Source organism: Mycteria americana, chromosome 6 (genome assembly GCF_035582795.1).
Source record: "Mycteria americana isolate JAX WOST 10 ecotype Jacksonville Zoo and Gardens chromosome 6, USCA_MyAme_1.0, whole genome shotgun sequence".
NCBI lineage: Eukaryota > Metazoa > Chordata > Aves > Ciconiiformes > Ciconiidae > Mycteria > Mycteria americana.
Genome location: NC_134370.1, coordinates 50,934,397 through 50,953,287, shown reverse-complemented (window position 1 = coordinate 50,953,287; position 18,891 = coordinate 50,934,397). Strand labels below are relative to the sequence as shown.

General features: G+C 39.3%; 3 protein-coding genes across 17 annotated transcripts in view; 2 read left to right on the top strand and 1 right to left on the bottom strand.

Moving 5' to 3' along the window:
* The window catches only part of USP3 (ubiquitin specific peptidase 3), a 97,926-nt gene extending 93,149 nt beyond the window's left edge, over positions 1-4,777 (top strand). For all 3 annotated transcript variants that reach the window (XM_075505780.1, XM_075505778.1, XM_075505779.1), the window contains exon 15: positions 1,122-4,777. In XM_075505780.1, the coding sequence (XP_075361895.1) occupies positions 1,122-1,287 (166 nt within the window). In that variant the 3' untranslated portion in view covers positions 1,288-4,777. The remainder of the gene's footprint in view (positions 1-1,121) is intronic.
* Positions 4,778-5,647: 870 nt separating this feature from the next.
* On the top strand, positions 5,648-14,398 carry FBXL22 (F-box and leucine rich repeat protein 22). The gene is made up of 2 exons (XM_075505777.1): positions 5,648-7,332; positions 10,162-14,398. The coding sequence occupies exons 1-2, from the start codon at positions 6,905-6,907 to the stop codon at positions 10,505-10,507; spliced, it is 774 nt and encodes a 257-aa protein (XP_075361892.1). The 5' UTR covers positions 5,648-6,904; the 3' UTR covers positions 10,508-14,398.
* Positions 14,399-18,201: 3,803 nt separating this feature from the next.
* HERC1 (HECT and RLD domain containing E3 ubiquitin protein ligase family member 1) overlaps positions 18,202-18,891 on the bottom strand; it is a 107,557-nt gene continuing 106,867 nt past the window's right edge. For all 13 annotated transcript variants that reach the window (XM_075505764.1, XM_075505763.1, XM_075505765.1 and 10 more), the window contains exon 78: positions 18,202-18,870. In XM_075505764.1, coding sequence (XP_075361879.1) covers positions 18,685-18,870 — 186 coding nt within the window. In that variant the 3' untranslated portion in view covers positions 18,202-18,684. The remainder of the gene's footprint in view (positions 18,871-18,891) is intronic.

Sequence of the window (18,891 nt, the reverse complement as noted above, 5' to 3'; positions counted from 1 at the left end):
CTCCTACAGAAGTGAACTTCAAAGTGAATGCTAACAGGCATGCCCCTTTACTTCATATTTTAAAGTAAAGTTGCTGCATGTGTGTTGTTTTGTTTTTCCCTTTTCCTAGCCCTGGACAGATCTGTTGAGAGTAGCAGTAGTAGGGACAAGACAACTGTTAATCCTGAGAGAAATGTGTTCTTGTCATTTAGGCAATCGCTCTCTGGCTGTGAGCAGTGAAAGGAGTTTTCTTAAAGTAAATCCCATTAATCAAAACCTTGCTGATACTCGAGTTTAATTCAAAGATACAAAACAAAAAGTTTGGTCCAGAAAGCCCTCCCTTCTGCTTTTTCTAGAGGAATGGTCTGGACTCTTAGAAAGATTTGACTACTAAAGGCAGCCTTTGTAGCACTGCACTGCCTCTGACTGGTGCTTCAAAGGCATAGGAGAACTATATTGACAGCAAAGGAAAGCTGGTCATGATTAGAATGGAATTAGATAGTTGGGAACATTGAGCGTGTCTTATGACATGTAAGCAAGCGAAAGCAGGCCTTATCTTGGGGTGGCAGGGTAATGAAAGTTGATGGGTTTATAGTTCTGGTATGTTAGATTCAAGAAATAATGGCTCCAAGACATGGATCTGTTTAAGATGAACTTGAAAGATTTTCTTCTTGGTATTCTGGGATTAGTTTTGCTGTGAGTGCTTTTGATTATATTTAGACTATGTGAGTCTCTCTAGACCTAAATGGGGAAGATTTCTGAAAATAGAGCATACTGAAATTTTCATAGCTAATGCTTGAATAATAACAGATAATAGACTTGATTTTTATGTAGGCAAACATGGAAGTTCAGTGTTGCAAGAAGCCTTGCTTGCACAAAAACTATGGGATGCTAATAAGTTCATATAAAAAAAGCCTTTCAGCTCATCCCAGTAAGTGATTATTTTACTTAACATAAAACTTTGAGCCCAACAGATTAAGAAGGGAAGCATCTTACCAACTGTTGTGGAAGACTGTCAGTTCCTTTCTTCCTCTGGTTCCTGGAAGTCTCTTAGCCCTAATAGAAAATGCATCAGAGAATGAGGTGGTCTGTCTCCTTCTGATTGTCCTTTCTTTCCCTGCCCCCCCTCCCCCCGCTGACAGCGTTGGCTCTGGACATTACACCGCATATGCAGCTCACGAAGGCCGTTGGTTCCATTTCAACGACAGTACTGTAACTTTGACCGACGAGGAGACTGTGGTAAAGGCCAAGGCCTACATCCTCTTCTATGTGGAACGGCAAGCCAAATCTGGATCAGAGAAACTTTAATACCTCCTTTTAATTCTCACTTATCAAGTTCACCGGACAAAACATTTCCATTTTTCCATAAATACTTGATCCAAGACTATTAATTTCATTGTGCACTTTTCAATTTCCTCTTGTGGGTTTTAGTTTTGTTGTGTCAATGGTAGCATTTGACTTACTGAACTTGGACACAAACTAACTTTTTTTTTTAGTTATACCAGAAAACCTCAGCAGATTTTGATTTGCTGCTTTAGTTGTGATAACTCAATTTTTTTATATATAGTTTCATGAAATACTTAGTTATTTGACTTTTTTATATTAATGTTTTCAGTTTTCACTTTCTAAAGGCACATTTACATCAGAGAAGCTTTCTATCCTCCTTACAAGCAAGAAAAATGTGCTTCTTATTATGACGAGCAATACAACTTCATGCTGATCTCACAGCTGTTATGTAGATACAATTTAATCTCTTTAAATCAAGGAATTGTTTGCACGAACTATTTTCCCTCGTGCAAGAAACTAAACAGTGACCTCTGAACAATCATTCTTTGTCTGCAGAAGAGAGGAGGTGTGGCATCATTAAATAGACCAGGTAAATTGCTGCTATATTGGTGTGTATTCAGGCTGCTGACTTTCAGGAATCATTGTAAATAAACAGCTGGTTCAATTGTATCTATACTGCAGTTTAACTCAAGTATTCCTCACATATGTTCTGCCCTCCCCCCTCCCTCCCTTCAAATTTAAAAAAATTATCTTAAAATATATACATGTCTAAATTGTGTTGAGATTTATGTTTTTTTAACTGAACCTGAATTGCCTTAAATTTGATCATGAACACTTGCTTGAAAATGTGGAGGCTTCCTCACAGTGGGAGCCCAGCCCTCCTTCCTGGTGGGAAGTGGGAGTACAGCCCCAAACTTTGGGGTTTGTGAGAACAGTCTTAGGTCTAAATACAGCTCCTGTCCACTAAATGCCTGCAGTTCACTTACTTAAAACTGAAAGGAAGCGGATAGTGTTCCAGATGCTTCGCGTGACAATTGTTTTGCCAGTTCAAATGCAAACTAGAGGGAAGATGCTCAGTTTCACAGCATAGCCTGCCTGATGGGAGCGGATGAGCCAAGACTGCTTGTTGACTGCTGTAGTATTTATGCATTGGCCCAGTATGGGATCTTTATTTATGGTCTCTAGAACAACACTGCAGGCATGACACAGTTCTAAAACTTGGCTATGTAATGGAGGAAGACTTCTGTTAAAAAGTTGAAGGGAAGTCAGCTAATAATAAGGTTTAAAAAAGGTGGACAGGAAAACCAATATTGCAAAAGCCAGGAGTCCCCTCAAAAATCTGAAATTTGACAAATGCTACATTTCAGTTCTCTTCACTTAGCCCATCCTTTCTAGCTGGCCCTCCCGTGTGCCTAGCAAGGAACTGGACACTCCTAAAATCTCATAGAGCAGAATTTACTTAATGTAGAGTCATACAATCGAACACTGCCTTTTAGTTGTGGTAACAGTAAAATACAGATGTCTGAAAACACACAAGAACTCCAGTAAAATGCAATCACCCTTTTTAGTTAATGCTTCTGAAAGACATCATAGTACACAGTAAAAATTTCCCCACAGCTTGTACCGTAGCTCAACCTGCTGCACATGGAGTACGCATCAATTTCCTTGCTGTGGGTTACCTGCTAGCTGTACACTGACAACTATAAAGAGACATCACAATCTGATGTTTTTTAAAATGTCATTCTTAGCTTTTTCACAGCATCTTAAACCAGGAAAGAGAGAAGTTGGCTTAATATAAAACTGCAGAAAGCATTCAGCATTGCTAATGGTGTATGAATATGTAAACTGTACACTAGTTAAAACCTATTGTGATTATTATTTGATACATTAAGTGATATATATAAGGATGTCTTTTACTTATGTTGAACAATAAATAGAACTGTTCTTTGCTTTAAATTGTAGATAGTTTGTCACCTACCATTTCTCTGTTTCTTGCAGCCAGAGCCTTTCTTCTAATCAGACCAGGTAGCTGTTATCATTTATACAGGTAGAAAAAGGTATTTGACAGACTTCATTGGTGTGCGGGGCAAGTGAAGTATCTTACCACATTATTAGCCTGAAGGGCAGCCTTACTGCTCGCAGTTAGTTGGGGAATTAAGTAGATTCCATCTATAGCTGCGTTTTGTCTGCATGCTACTTGGATTGCATTGCTTTAGAATTCTCGTTTTGAGAATACAAAGCTTAAAATGCACAACTAGCTATGGGCCAGCAGCAGTTTTAACTTAGTCAGGTGTACGCATGTTCTCACAAACTAGTGATGTAAATGTGCCTTTTTTGTATTTTTAGAAACTTAAATTTGTAACCTTCAGCAACATTCACTTACTTACTTTAAGCAGCTTCTACTTCTCCAGTTCATTTTTTTGGGTCAGAGTTATGTTCTCACTTCAGTATTTCCTTTCTGTAACATTAAGGTCTTGGGCAATGGTATCCGGCATAGTCCATTTGAGACACAGCCATGGGAACACAATGCAATCATGTCAGTCTTGTTCTTGCAGCAGGTGGTGATAAGGTCTCAGCCATATGCTTTGCTGGAACAAGTACATTGTAAATCCTTTCCTAATTTAACTTTCTCCTGCTGCAAACCCAGATGGACAGTATGAACAGTTTGTTGTGGCAACACAAGTATTTCTCTTCCTGGTGGAGAACTTTGCTTATCCACTGTATTCTAGTCAGTGTGGTGTCAAAAAAAAAAAAAAGTAACTGAGCACTGAACCAGTAACATATACTGCACCTGGCCTAGTATTACATTTTTAACCTTACTTGTATATCCTATATTTATCTACTAGCTTGGGGAGGGGGGGAGATCTCATTTCATTTAACCCAAATGTTTCTTTTCTACTTCCTGCTGATCATAGTACACACTAACTGGCAAGACTTTTTTTCTTGCTTGTGACTCCTCTGCAAGCAACAACTGCTCTCTACAGTTCAAAGACTTGCATTATTTTTCACCAAAATTTGTCTGATCAAAGGTTGTCCTTTTGTTCGTAATTGTTTAGCCACGTATACAACTGGAGATGTGTGTAAAACAAAACTGCAAAAACGTCCAGCTCTCAGAATACTTCTGCTTTAGTGTGGTGTATAGTGAGCTGTGAAGTGCAGCATTATGCGAAACTCTAAGGCACTAACAAAGAGGAGCTCCTTCTCAGAAGGTGCTTGCCAGGTGTTAACAGGTATCAGCCTGAGAGGAGAGTTCAAAACTTTCAGACAGGCAGGGACAGTGGACTTGTATCAAAAGCAGGAGGCCAGTTCTAAGGATTTTGGTAAATCAATGGAAAGCATAACACGTGGTATTCAAAAGTTTCCCCAGCATTTCATTATTGATGTGTCTATGTCTTACTGATGAGGTAATCAGCACCTTGAAAACTGATTCCACTGTGCTTTAGGATATCCTCAAGTACTGTAGTGCCATAGTTGTAATTGTTTACCATTAAAATCTAGTGTGTAATTTTCAGCAAGGATTGCTGACTGTGCTCATCTTGTGTTTCTAGAGCATTTCCAGGTTGAATGTGAATTATCTCATTCACACAGTGTGTTTATGGAAAATGTGCCATTAAAGTGTCTCCTTTCCTTAGAAAATGAAACTCCTCTTGTCCTTCTACAGGCTGGCAGAATATCGTCAGTGTAAATCCTTTGAACTTGGATAGCAGAGTATTTTAACTTGTCCTGGGGAAAACAAAATCAAGCAAACTACTGAAGTGTTCCCACTATTTAAGACCTCTACCAAAACTTAGCATCTAAACCCAAAGAGGACCTGCTGTTCAATTTTAAGGGGCCTCGTCACCCAACAGCTGTTAATTTTTATGTCAGATTGTGGTGTGTCCCCTCTGTGTGGTTAAAAAGTCTATCCTCGCAACAGTAACCTTGTCATTCAAGTTTGCTTGTTTGTTGGGTTTTTTTATAAATAATATTCCTGTGTTTATTATAACTCTGAGCAGTCTTGACTGTTTAAAAATGAAGGTAAATGCTGAAAAGGATGAGGGGACAGAGTGAATTGAAAATGCTAGTATGAGAACGAGGAACAACAACTGCTGGCACACCATTTAGCCTGCTGTTTTCTAGTGAGTGGCTTAGCTGGTATGTGAAATCATCTACCCTTCTGGTCCCTGGTCCCTTCATAGCTTCATGAAATACTCATGCCACTGTCCGTAGCCTGTTTCTGAGGGTGGGTGGGGAGCAGGAACCTCCTCCTCATTTCAAGGAAAATATTAAATGACAAAGGACATGAAACCAAAAAAGCCTGGCAACTGTTTAAGCACAGCTTACTGTATATAATAGAAAATTACTAACTTTTGCTATTTTTTTGAGTCACTGTGTGACTCAGGCAGAGAAAAGCAGATAAATTAATTGTTGCAGACTGCAAATGAAGTTCCAATCTTGTTTTTCAGAGTTGAATTTCAAACTCTTACTCTGAGAATGCAAAGAAAAGATGAACTTTGGTCCCAGCCAACCCTGTCATATATTGAAACAAACCCCATTAAAATGCATAGGTACATAAAACCTCCCAGCTACTAAAAATGTGCATGCAAGCCACTTCAGAAATTCCTGCAGGGGTGTTTTGCTGTTAATATCTACTAATTAGTTGGATGTATTATTTTTCTGTATTAACACCAGACAGAGGATGGACATATGCTACCTTGATCTCAAGCATTTTTATTTCACAAACATGAGAGTTATAGGGCTGTTTATTGTTGCGTTTAATTCCAACCTGCCATTTGCTGTAGCTTTATTTTTCTTCTAGGAGAGACTTGCTGCTACATTTTCTCTCATTACTGGAAAACAAACACTCTTATTCCTAAACGCAGTTCTATATATCCTTTTCCCACCAAAACGGCCAAGTCTATGGTAACAGAGCGAAAACTACAAAAACGTAACACAAGAAAGCTTGTAAAACTCAAGCTAATAGAAGACACCTATTAAAAACACAAGCCTACAAGCAGGCCGAGCATAGACTTGCTGTTCCCATGCATGTCTTCCTGCGTATCATTACTTTCCTCATGCAAAAAGTGGGGAAACAGCTAGCTTTGTTTATTTAAATAACTGTGTGCAGGAAACTGCCCATAACACTAAGGCTTGTTAAATTGAAGCTGCAGACTTTGCCTGTGTGCACTTTAAAGCACCCAGGGAATTTTTCAGCTCATTTTACAAGCTCTTTGTGGAAGTTCATTACCCAGTATAACAGTCCTTGAACACAAAGCAAAAGCACGACCTCAGAAAAATCAGTGAATAAATCAAGGCTAAAATTGTTGAACACTGCAAAAACAAACTTCCTCTTGGAAAGCCAAATCCTCCAAACTGGAGAGGCTGGCAAAGCTACTCCTTGCAGCTGTAGCTACGTGCCCCACCCCCCAGTTCAGTAACTCAGCACAAGAACTTTGCTAAATTTCAGAAGTGCTTAAAAGGAAAGAAATCCCTTTTAAGGAAGCATTTCATGAAGGTCAAGTGCTGCTAGTCTACATGCCCATTCCATTCCCTTGTAGAAACAACAAGAGTTTCATGCACGCACGTTTCTTTTCCTTTCCCTGTTCTTAGCTTCTGCACCAGTTGTTCGCCAAAAATAAACACCGTTCTACAACCATATATGTGCAACAGCCTTCTGGTGATTCTGCGCCCCCTCCAGCACTGCCGTTATTCCACAAGGCCAGGAGACTCTCTTAACACATTCTGCCGGGCTATGCATATAACCCAGCTGAATCGGGAATGCCTTTTACATCTATTTTCTTTTCTGGACAAAAATAGTAGGAAAAGTTTAGCAAAAACATGTCACAAGTTGCTAGAAGTGTTTCAGGATCCTTTACTGTGGCCTTTGTTGAACTTTCATTCTCCAGCGGAACTGAAGAAGGATAATTTTCTCCTGGGACCTGCTTTAAAATACTTATCAATCTGCTGGTATTCAGAGAGAGTCAAGGTGTGTAACATTGAGGACTGGATGAAAAACAATTTCCAGAAAGACTTCTGTAACAGGCATGAAAACACTGTCAATGATTTTTTACTAGAAGTTTGCAACAGGTACGTTCTTTGGGTGTGAAACTCTACATCTACTGTAAAGGTTAACTGCCTTGAAATGAGACAATTGTGAGCTATTTACTCCATACATCCTACCTGAAATGGAGCATTAAGTATGTGAGTGCTTTGACTTTACAGTTTTAATACAGTGTTAAGTTGGGTTTATAGTGGCAATAGTGTATACTTCATGTTGACTTTTCTTAAGCCTATTTTTCCTTTTTAAAGAATGAATAATTAATATAGGAAAGTGCACTACTGCCTACTAAATTGCTGCTTAACTGAAACGTACCATTCTGGCAGTGCAAAGCATTGTCCTGGGGTGAGGGGCTAGAGGAACGCCTTGATTTCAAATAGTGACTGTGTCATAACAAAACCAAGTTCATTAAATGTGTTACTAAACACCGAATTTGTTTCATTCTAAGAAATAAGTATTGCTTTTATACTGAATTTTAACTCTTCCTTTACTGTAGTTTATAAAAGGCTTAGATAAAGAAATACCACTATGGAAAAGCAGCTCTGGGTGCACAGCATTTCTTGTAACAGCTTTACTGCCACAAAGCAGCTCTAAGAAAAAAAAGTTGAATTACATGAGGAGGAGCAAACAGGGTAGAGCCAGTCCTAGCATTTTAGTAACACCGAGGATGGCTGTGATCCTAGATTAGAGCTGAAAGGGGCACGTCAGTGCCTATCCTGAAATGGCACAGCTTTGTGCCACAACATGGAAGGCAAAAAGTTCTGTTTGGAAGTAACAATTTAAAAAACCCAACGAATTACAGGATACTGCCAGGACACAGTGTCTTGGTAAGAACCAGCAACAGTGCAGCCTCAAAACAAGGACTGAACTGTAGGTTCAAAACAGAACATTAAATTGCAAGTACAAAATTGCAGAAGTAACTGTTCTAGAACAACTGATAAAAAATTTGGATTAATTAGCAACGTATCATTAGGAAGCACATCTGTGCCTACAAAGGAGGGCGTAGGAGGAAGTATTTTCTCTTTTTGGCACTGGAATGTCTACCATATGAGGCCACGCTTCACTATTTCAATTCTTCTGCCATCACAAATTAGGATTCAGAAGGAGGACACAAGACCACAGCTCTGCAGAAATGGTTTAACATTTAAGTGCCTTTCTCCACTGCAGAATCCGTAACCCCAAACTGGTTGCTGGACAAAATTCAAAGCAAAGCCTAGGTAGTAAGCAATCTCAAAGTCCATAAAATTCAGCAAATGCCTTACAGCTGTACATGAATTTGTTTCCACAAGTTAAACTGAACTCTTAAAAACGACCGTTTATATTGACACTCACGTCACCTCCTACCTCATCCATTTTGGCCTTCCTAAGACAAGTTCCTGCCTTTCTTTGCAGCAACCCATTGAAAGCATTTCCATCCGAACAAAATTCCTAGCGGTCTGTACAAAGAAAAATGCACATTAAACAAATATGCAGCTTTTCTCCCTGAGTTTGGGGTACTTTGACGAAGCCACAAGAGATGGCAGGTCAGAGCCTTTCCTGACCTTGCCTGCTTTAAAATATTTGGTTGTCTAACTGTTTGTAAGTGTAAAGGAAAAGAGTAAAAAAAAAAAGATCATGCAGCTGACATGATCTCACTTTATTATCTCTGCTCAAAAGGTGAGGTCAAGCAGCAGCAGAGGGATGGGGTGGGGCATAGAGAAAGAGGAATCGACTGTGCACCAGTTTTTAAGGGCAAAAGACAACGCTGCAGTGATGGCAGAGCCCCTTGTTTGCCCCCACTGCTGTTGTACGCCCAAAACCCTGATACAGGTGGCAAGCACAAATTTTTATATGGAAGTGCTTAGACACCTTACAGTTCTTACAGCATGGAGGCAGGCTAATAGTTCTGTCCAAAGGTCTCACAAGGTCGACATTAGCATTGCTGTAATCGTTCTTCCCCGCAACAGAGCCTAAAGAAGTCCTGTGCTAAGAGAGAAACACGAAGCTGCATTTAGCTAAACAGAGGGACAGCTGAACTGCTGCTCCCTGGAGGGAGGTGTAAGCCAGAAACCAAACGCTCTGTACAAAAGGCTTTGCAGGGTGGTGCACACAGGTCCTTGCAATATACCTGGTCAGCACAACAGCTAGTAGTAACTGGTCTGGTCTGGTTTTCTGCACAAGGACAGGTAGTGCAAGTCATCAGCACACTGACTTGGTACAGGCCTTTTCTGTACTTTCCCAGCTCTACCCAAGCAACAAAAAAGAAACCTTTTTCATTTGCTGGATCATTGTTTAATGGTAGAAGTCTTACCAGTTTCAGTGATTTAAAGGAAGGTTTAACAGTTGTGAGGGGCTCAAATATCAACACTTTGGTAGTAGCTGGCACCTATTCAGTAAATCCAAGGAGCTGAAATACACCCATTAATCCCCATAAAATCAAGAGTGGGAGTGTCTTACTTGCCCACGCTCAGCATGTCTACACAGCAGCCTCTTCACTCAACTGATCTCAAATTTATCTTGACTTGAATCTCATCTCTACTGGGTCTTCATTTGCTGCACTTTGAGAAGCACAGCACCATGCAACTCCTTAAGAAAAAACAATGCAGCTGCAGCTTAAATAGGCATCCATGTGCCCTTCTCCACTATGCCAGCTGAGCTATAGATGTCGCTACCAACTAAAAAGCAAAGAAGGTAAGTTTTGCAATTAGTAAAGCTGAGCATTAAGATCTACATATGTCCCCACCTACTCATGCTTTCTTACCCCTCCTGATGGAAGAGGTATATTTTCTAACTTTCCTATTTATTCTTGATGATACTAGCTTTGCCAAGCTCCGTTATTTATTTTTCCCCCCATCTCACCTTAACAATCATGTTTTCAGATGTCCAAACCTGCTATCTCTGACCCTCTCTGGATGCGGCCACGTTACAGATGATTGCATCTTGCTTCTTCTCAAGAACTGCCCAAACCTCAAGACACTCAAACTAGAAAACTGTGTGCGGATCACTGACCAGACACTAGAAGCAGTGACCCTCTATGGGGGGTCACTGCGAACGCTCCACATGGATTTCTGCCGGAACATAACACAAACTGGTCTAGAGAGAGTCAGGGAAAAGTGTCCTTCTGTAATGCTGAGAGCAGAGAGGAGTGCTAACATGATTCCAGACAATAAGCCAGAAAAAAAGTTGATGCTTGAAAAAGCATCAAGAAAATTGGTTCAGCTTTAAGTGCAACAAATTGTATAAACTCATGTCAATGTGGGTATTTTACTTCACTTCCACTCTCCTCTTGGGTAGCATTGCTTCAATGAACGGTGGCTACTTTCCTGCATTCTGGTTTAAGTCCAAACAAATGGTTGATATGTTTTGTAAAGGCTGCACTGGGAAAAGGCATGCTTCTCCACCAGGACAGTCTTAAGGAAAAAAAAAACTGTTTGCTTTCTGTTGTTCCTTGAAACTGGAAAACCCTGCACTGCTGTCACAAAATGTTAGTCCTGATTAAGGCTGAAAACTGCAATTTTGATACCCTCTTGTCACAGATGAGCGGAACACACCTCACTCAGAAGAGAGGAGCAGCAACGTGTTTTATTGAGGTACAATAATAATTTGCCAGAGTTCCAATAAATTTGATGGAATTTAACAAAGTGTAACAGTGGTTTGACAAGGTTCAGGAAGTTTGATGGCAAGGTTCACCTTATTAATTAGTGCATGGAAGAAACATACAAAGGAAAATTGAGTTAGAATTGAATTAGACTGATTCGCACAGAAACCGGAGAGGCAGAGTAAGGAAGACCCTCCCGTTGAGTCACGAGGTTCAGAGTGGACCCCCTTGCTTTCTAAACTCCTTATGGAGCCTAGGTGCAGCTGGATCCAATCTTAGTCTCAAGACTTGGTTAATGGTTTATGTCTAAAGGGAGAGACACAAAGAGTAAGTAGGACCCTCCTGTTGAGTCATGAGGTTCAGAGTGGACCCCCTTGCTTTCTAAACTCCCTGTGTAATGGGAAAGGGCATAAAGCTGCAGCAGATAGAGCTTGGGTAATTGTATGATTTACACAAATTTCAGGGAAAGAGTGATTAACAGATTTCTCTTAAAGGATATATCCGTACGGTCATTCCATCCGCTAAAGGTGACGCCATGTAAGTAAGATCTTTCTAGCAAGAGCAGAGTACCTGACAACCATCACTTCCTCAGTCATTAACATTTGTAGCTGATTTGTCAGGCTTATTTATTAAATAAGGGATGCAAGGCAATGTGCGCAAAACGCTGTTTGACCCTTTGCATAATGTACTTCGACAAGATACACGAAGTTATTTTTTAGAGTTGACCTTAAAGGAAGTGCAGTATCAACAAATGCTAGTTTATATAACTAACCTACAGGAAAAGACTGTGACTTACAACCTGTAGCTTTAAATGCTACATTAGGAACACACTACAGTGTTCCTGTTTCCTGATAAACACCTGTTTCTCACTGCAAAGTAAAAAACAAATAGCTATTTTCATCCCAAACCACAAGGCTGTCACTTTCCTGCATGCTGCTCTGCTACATGGAAGCGAAACTTTTTTTTTTTTAATGAAGGGTTGCTATGGCATCGTCTACAAAATTTGACACCAAAGGTTGGCAGAGTTTTATTTTGCTGTATAAAATTTGCCTTGATACAACACACTGGGATTTGGTCCATGGTATTGAGTACTCGGGACTGGTAACATCACGCCTGAGGAACAGTAAACATTTCTGAGTGCCACCTTACTGCGTCAACTGTACTGCAGTTACCTGTCAAAAGTTTTACTTGTTGAGTCTGTCTCAGTATAACAACACAGAAAAATCTTTGTGATCATCTAGTTTGAATTATTCAGGTTTTTGTTTGGACTACAGCATGCTTTTTTAAAAAAGCACCCTGTCTCAAACCCTGTGCTTTACTCTATGTGGGAGCATGTCCTCAAATTCTGCTTTCTGTTATTTTCCATTTTGTTCAGCAATTCTGACATGACTTCAGAATTCTGACTCCTAGAGAGCACACCATAGTATATAATCCTTCCCATTCTTGCTGACTCTGCAGCTGAACTTGTATAAATCTCTCTCCCATTCAATACAATCCACTGAAGAACTTCACACTTATGAAGCATGACAGATGGTTAAATGTCAGTTCAGCTTAGACGTCAAACAGAAGGCTGCATACGGACCAGTTTGACAAACTCTATGGGTCCTGATTAGTTCCAGCTTAAATCACAATGAAGTCTACAGCAGTTAAGATTTCACTTTGAATTAAAACCTTACAGAGAGTAGGAATACCTGAGTGTGTGTGTCCTTAAAATTAAAGCAAATTTAGAAATACCAGCTTTCGGAAATACCGTTGCATCCCATAAAGAGAGTCAACATTTCTGTTCCATTACGTAACAATTATTCAAGACTTCGTCACTACAGCAATCTATGTGCATATACCATAGCAAGCCTGCTTCTCATTTACATGAGGGGCTCTGCAATTTTTGATAATTAATCTCACTGCACTGGTAACAGAACACCGATGAAATCTGCTAGTTAAAAACACATGAACTGGAACTTGCATCACTGGAATTCAAGTATATCAAGACTATCATGGTTTAAAATAATCTGATGGCTTTGTTGCATTTTAACAGTTGTATCTACAGGTATAGCTTTGTGGACTTTACTTGTCTGCATTTTAATCTTTTATGTAACTGGAAGACTCCAAGAGCTAGCTTTTCCTCTAAGGAGCGGAATTCGTTACTTCTTAAATTGCTATTTAACAAATTATTAAAGGTTGTCACAAATATCTAACATGATACATGTTTTTCTTTAAATTTAGAGAACAGCGTGACTGTAGTACCTCTCTAAAACAGAAAGAATGTGTGAAAACCTACTATTGAAGTAAAGCAGACCTTTTCCCCCCTCTCATTGGGGGGTAGAAAAAAGTTCTGAAGTTAGGCCTCAATGACTTAAGAATAACTGGTTTGATTTTCCAATTTCTCGCTGTATTCTTTTTACAGTACTGTTGCTCCTTTTATTAAAGCTATGTGGAGAAAACGCTTAGGGTGTCGTAACGGAGAACTTGGCTCTGATGCCTCAGGTAGTCTTGAAAGAAAGATTTATTTCAACTGATACATTGTCTTTCGTTCATGTCTGAACAGAAAGAAAGGAAACATGCTATCAAAATTCCACTTGAAGCCAATTTTTACTATAATAGTAGTACTGTAAAATTTTATTTCCAATCAGTTTCTCTAGCAAGGTAAGTTTCAAACAATCTCAGCGGAAATACTTTAATAGACTACATTCCTCAGGCTTATTCTTTCCTCTGCAAGAACTGATGAGATAGCTATGAACTCCTGAAAACGTTCTTTATGTGGTGCGTGAAAAATGGAAAGAGAACTTTACAGCTCTCAACATAAGTGAATATACTTACTCCTCCTTTCCATCCTGGTTAATTGATCCACAGATATCCTTTGGTAGGTACTAATTTGGCTGAGCTAAGAAATAACTCACAGCAGTACAGACACTTAGTCAAACAGAGCTGAAATTCTAGAGAAATACTTGATCAGTACAAGTATCCTTAAGAAACACTCACCCAGAAGACAAATAAAGAAAACAATTTAATTATTGCATCTTCACAACTTAAGAGATATTTAATGGCATGACACTGTAATATTCTGGTATTTCATTAACTCATTCCTAAAATTTAAGTAGGACCTTTACACACTACAAAGTAAGGAACAAAACTGGAAGCACAGACAGGAAGGACAAACAGCAATCCTAAAACAGCATTTACAACTTGGAAAGGAGATTGCTGGGCTGAACAAACTTATTGTGAATTGGAAATTGGGATGTTGACGCAATTCTTACCTTGGATACACAACTGGTAAAAACACACCAGTTTCACATACTGCTGACAAGCCAAAACAAGGTAGGAATTCTATATAGTCACATTAGTAACCAAAGACTTTTTCTTGATGCCAGCTCTCTAAGCACGCTGTGATGAAAGACACATCTCTATAGATGTAACACCTAACAGATTTTCAAGTAGCTACAAAATAAGAAAGCGGGTTTGCATCTGTCTATGTATTATTTATGCCTTTTTGCCAGTTTTCTATCAGGACTGTTTCTGGGTGTGTGGGGGTTGGGGTTTGGGTTTTTTTGGAGGGGGGGCAGTGGTGGTGTGTTTTTTGTGGTTTTTTACTTTACGGAGAAAAAGGGCCTTGGAACACTCTCCTACTTGGTTTCTTTGCCTATTTGTGCACAAACGCAATTTTCTCTTCCCCTCCTTGAATGGGGTATTTGTTCATGACATGGTAAAATTTGAACACAGTTGTGTTGATAAATTTTTTCAGCATCAATAATAAATTTTCTTACTTAGCAACCCAATTTGAAAATTGACTATATAATGATTACATTTTACTTAGGGTATTATGTAAGGATGGAAGCATGTTAACAGTTTTCTTCAGTTCCAAGCTATTTGAGTTCCGTCAAAGTTCTCTTAACATTACTGAAACATTTTTTACTCTTCACAGACCCTAACTCTAACTTACCAGGTATGGAGGGAGGAAGGCTTGTTATCTATCATTTTATGAAAGTACTAAAAGAAAAGTGACATAAACCAACATGTCTACTTGGAAGCTGCATCAGGTTATCAGATGCAAGTGGCAAACAAGACTTTGTTATCAAAAGTTTGTGCCTTTTCCTATACAACAGGGGAAAAGCAACATCCAGAAGACCCTTCAGATTTCCATCACGATAACATAGCTCAGCTTGGCAATAAGGTAAAAGGAAATGAAACGAAGTCCTGCAGCACAGTAACACTGCTTACTTACCAGCACTGGTATTTTTTTGCCGTTAAACTTCATCACCCAATCAAAAGGACTAAATGACAAATCAAACTTCTAAATCAAACTTCCAGACCTGACCTGATCACTTGTTCACCTCTTTTCTGGAGAACACTACTGTTCAAGAACACATTCTGCTCTTACCAGTCCCCTCTAAGCATGACAGACATGCATTCCACCTACTGCTACCTTCCAGCTCTGTCAGATGAACCAACACTACTACTGCTAGCTCCAGAAAGACTGAGGCTTCACCCAGTTAAAGTAACTCGCCTACCTCTAGTCTTGGGGACTGGCTGTTCATCTTCTCTCTGTTATAGTGTGCCTACCTGTTTCAAAGGACTATCCAGCTGCCTGATAGCCCAAAAGGCTAGGGATGTACTTTCTAGGTGGGAAAGAAAAACAAAGGCTATTGGAAATACCGGAGGTGGTAGAGCAGAAATTATCTAATCCCAGGGTAAAAACAGGACAAGAAAACAGAAATTATGGGCTTCAAGAAGCAACAGCCTTATAAACCAGAGAGAGTGAGCGCTTCTTGAGAGTTATTTGAGGTGTAAGGAAAAGGTTAGGTACTACTCATGTACAGCAAAAAATAAGCAGCAGCAAATCGCAGTCACATTCAACAAGAGACACAGGCTTTTGGCATCTAAGTGCTTTCCTATATAATACCTACCCAGCACATTACTTCTATGGCTAAAGCTTTTCAAGCCGTTTTTCTCTAGTTATGTTTAGTATTTAACACTTCTAAGCTTACTGTGCCTCTACATCTCATATTGATTTGAAATGGGTCCAGATAAACACGTCACACACCTGTTCTTACCTCTGATATGCATGTTACCACTGATACTCCCTGCTTCAGTTATACACATACGTCCCATCCAATGCTGAAAGGTGGAAAGGAAATGAGGTATGACATTTGGAAATCCCTTGCAGTCCACCTTGCTACAACCAACTCTGCCTAGTGCAACAATGCTGCCACTCGAAGGTTTGTTACAAGATAGAGTTGCATGTTTTTTCTTTAAGTAACTGCATATATGACCTACTTACACTACAGAATGCAGACATACACTGGTAATATTTATTCCCCTTTCTCTATAGGGAGAGGTTTGCATACATCAAATACCCTTAAACTGACATAAAGTTAGAACTTTCTCAGATGGTCTCCAATAGTAGGACATAATCAGTGCTGTACATTCTTTATCTTTGTATGCAATTATGTATAAGAAGCATTATGCAAGAAACTTAAACATGATTCCAGTCTCACTCAGATGTCTGAGCAACAGAAAAATGTCAATCAGCAGGCTAAAAGGAATGATAGCTTTAATGATGCTAAGATAGAATATTTAAAGGACAAGCACAATCAATTAAAAAGGTCTCAATTAAAGCAGTGAAGCACAATCCTTTAATCAATAACACATTCTGCTCTTACCAGTCCCCTCTAAGCATGACAGACTCGCATTCCACCTACTGCTACCTTCCAGCTCTCTCAGGTATTTACCAATATCAACATCCTCTTTCACTTCACTGTAAACTGCCTCCAAAAATACCCTCATAATCCAAGAAGCCAACTGCATAGTCCATAAAAAACTAATTTTTAGGCACAGTTCCATTATTTTCTGTGCCTGATTGAAAGAGACTGACAAATTAGTAGCACTAATTCAGACACATAAATGAAGTCTAGTAGGCAGTAACACAGGACTTTATATAGCATTCCCCTCTTATTTGTAACCTTGTATTTTTAATGTATTACACCTATAAATTTAGACCAAGACGTGAATATACTCCCCCACAACATAGTGATGGGACACCAAAATCTCAGTCCTATTTGGAACCATAATACATCATGGGGCAGGAAACTAAGTCTGCATGATTTCAGAGCGCTGAGTCCCTCCTTCCCCAAAACTGCTGAAAGCCCCCCTCTAGATGTTTCGTGTTGCAGTCTGGTCCTTGGTCATAGCTCAAGAACTTTTTGCCTTTTTCATGAGCCAACAACTAGTCCTAATCAAAAGAACTTCACCAGATAAAACCCAGATGTGCAAATTTTTACAGTTTATCAAGCCAGCCCTTTGACCACTATCAGCTGGCAGCAATAGGCCAGTTCAGTCTTGGACAACCGGGCAGTTTCCCTATCAATCCCTGCTAATGTACAACAATCACATGAGGGAAAACAACAGGAATTTCTACCCTCTTCTCCAGACTAGGATGGACCAGTCTTGTCCAGGTGAGATTAAGTTAAATGTTCTCGCTAGCCCTCAGGCCCCACAGCATCCTTACCAAAGAGTTCAGTGAGAAGGGGGGTGGGTGGGGGGTGAGGGGGTGGAAATCAGGGCAGAGCAGCAGTGACTCACCTGGGGACAGACTCTACCCTTTCCCTCAGCCCAGTTAAATCCTGCTCCTCAACACCAAGCAGCATTTGTAGTTTGACACAAATCATGTTTTTGATAGAGACACTGGGGAATTACCTATTCTTCAGCACTTCCCTAAGACACAGAGCAAAAATTTCTTTGTATAGTACATTTACTGTTCTAAGCAAGTATGAACATTACAGTGTAAGCCACACCCTGCTGATCATAATACAATTACAGCTGCAATGAAATGAGACCAAACACGAAGTTTACTAAAATCAAAGGAATAAACTAAGAATGTATACAAAATTCATAGCCTCTACTACCCTGTCACTTTCATTTTAATTTTTTTCTACTCTGATCAGGAATCATCTACATCAATCTGTTGGTTGGTTTTTTTTTTGGACAAAAGATTTAAAGGTTTCTGAGTCAAGGTGGCAGTATGTTATTATTGTCAACAACTACTACCCTGGAGGAGAAAAATGTTTAAATGAAAATCAAGAAGGAACCAAGTACAACGTTAACTTGTATTGAAGTACAAGGAATAAATAGTGGCACACCCGAAAAAGCCAGTACCTCAAAGACATTAAGAATGCAGAGCACAATACTACACATCAGATTCGTTGAAGATAAACATTTTAAGATGCTTCAGATGTCATGTCCCGTCTAAACACTGTAATACTATAATTCCTGAGACAAAATATAAAAGTATGAAGACTGAGTAAACCAATCACAGTTCACAAATGCATACAAGCAACCAATTCTTGAATTTGCTTTATTTTTCTCTGCATAAGGAACCCTGCACAGGCAATTCAAATTAAAACAAAATAAATATGTGAATATTCATGTAAAACTGTCCTTGCTAATGAACAATTATACACAATGTACAACTCTTCATGTTCACTGGGAGGGCTTACAAATGTACTATTCCCAACAAAAATGCACCAAAATGTCTCCATGCAAACTTATCAAAAGTGACCAAAAAAGGAGAAAAAACTTACTGATCATACTTTTTTTGTTTTCTTTTTCCTTTTTTCTTTTTTACAATCACAAAAAAATAAAAACATCTAATTTTTTGTTACATTTAGAGTAACTAAAATGTGGCCACTGTCTATTAACATCTGTTTTTATGCTCCTAAAACATCTATGGTTACTGTAAAATTATGTCAACAATGAATTGGACTTAGGGCATTATTTGTAGTAAAAGGAAGATGATTTTGTTCACAGAATGTTAATAATCTGTGTCTGAGCCCTCTGCATTGTCCACATTCCGTGAGAGCATATAATTGTCCATATCTATAGACCTGCAATTATTGATTGCATAGCGCAAACGCTCTGCCATGATTAGTTGACTGGAGTAAGGTGGGAGCCTCAGTTGAAAGAAACAAGTCTGTGAGGTAGGCAAGCTGTCGTAAGGCTGTGGAAATGGATAAAAGGT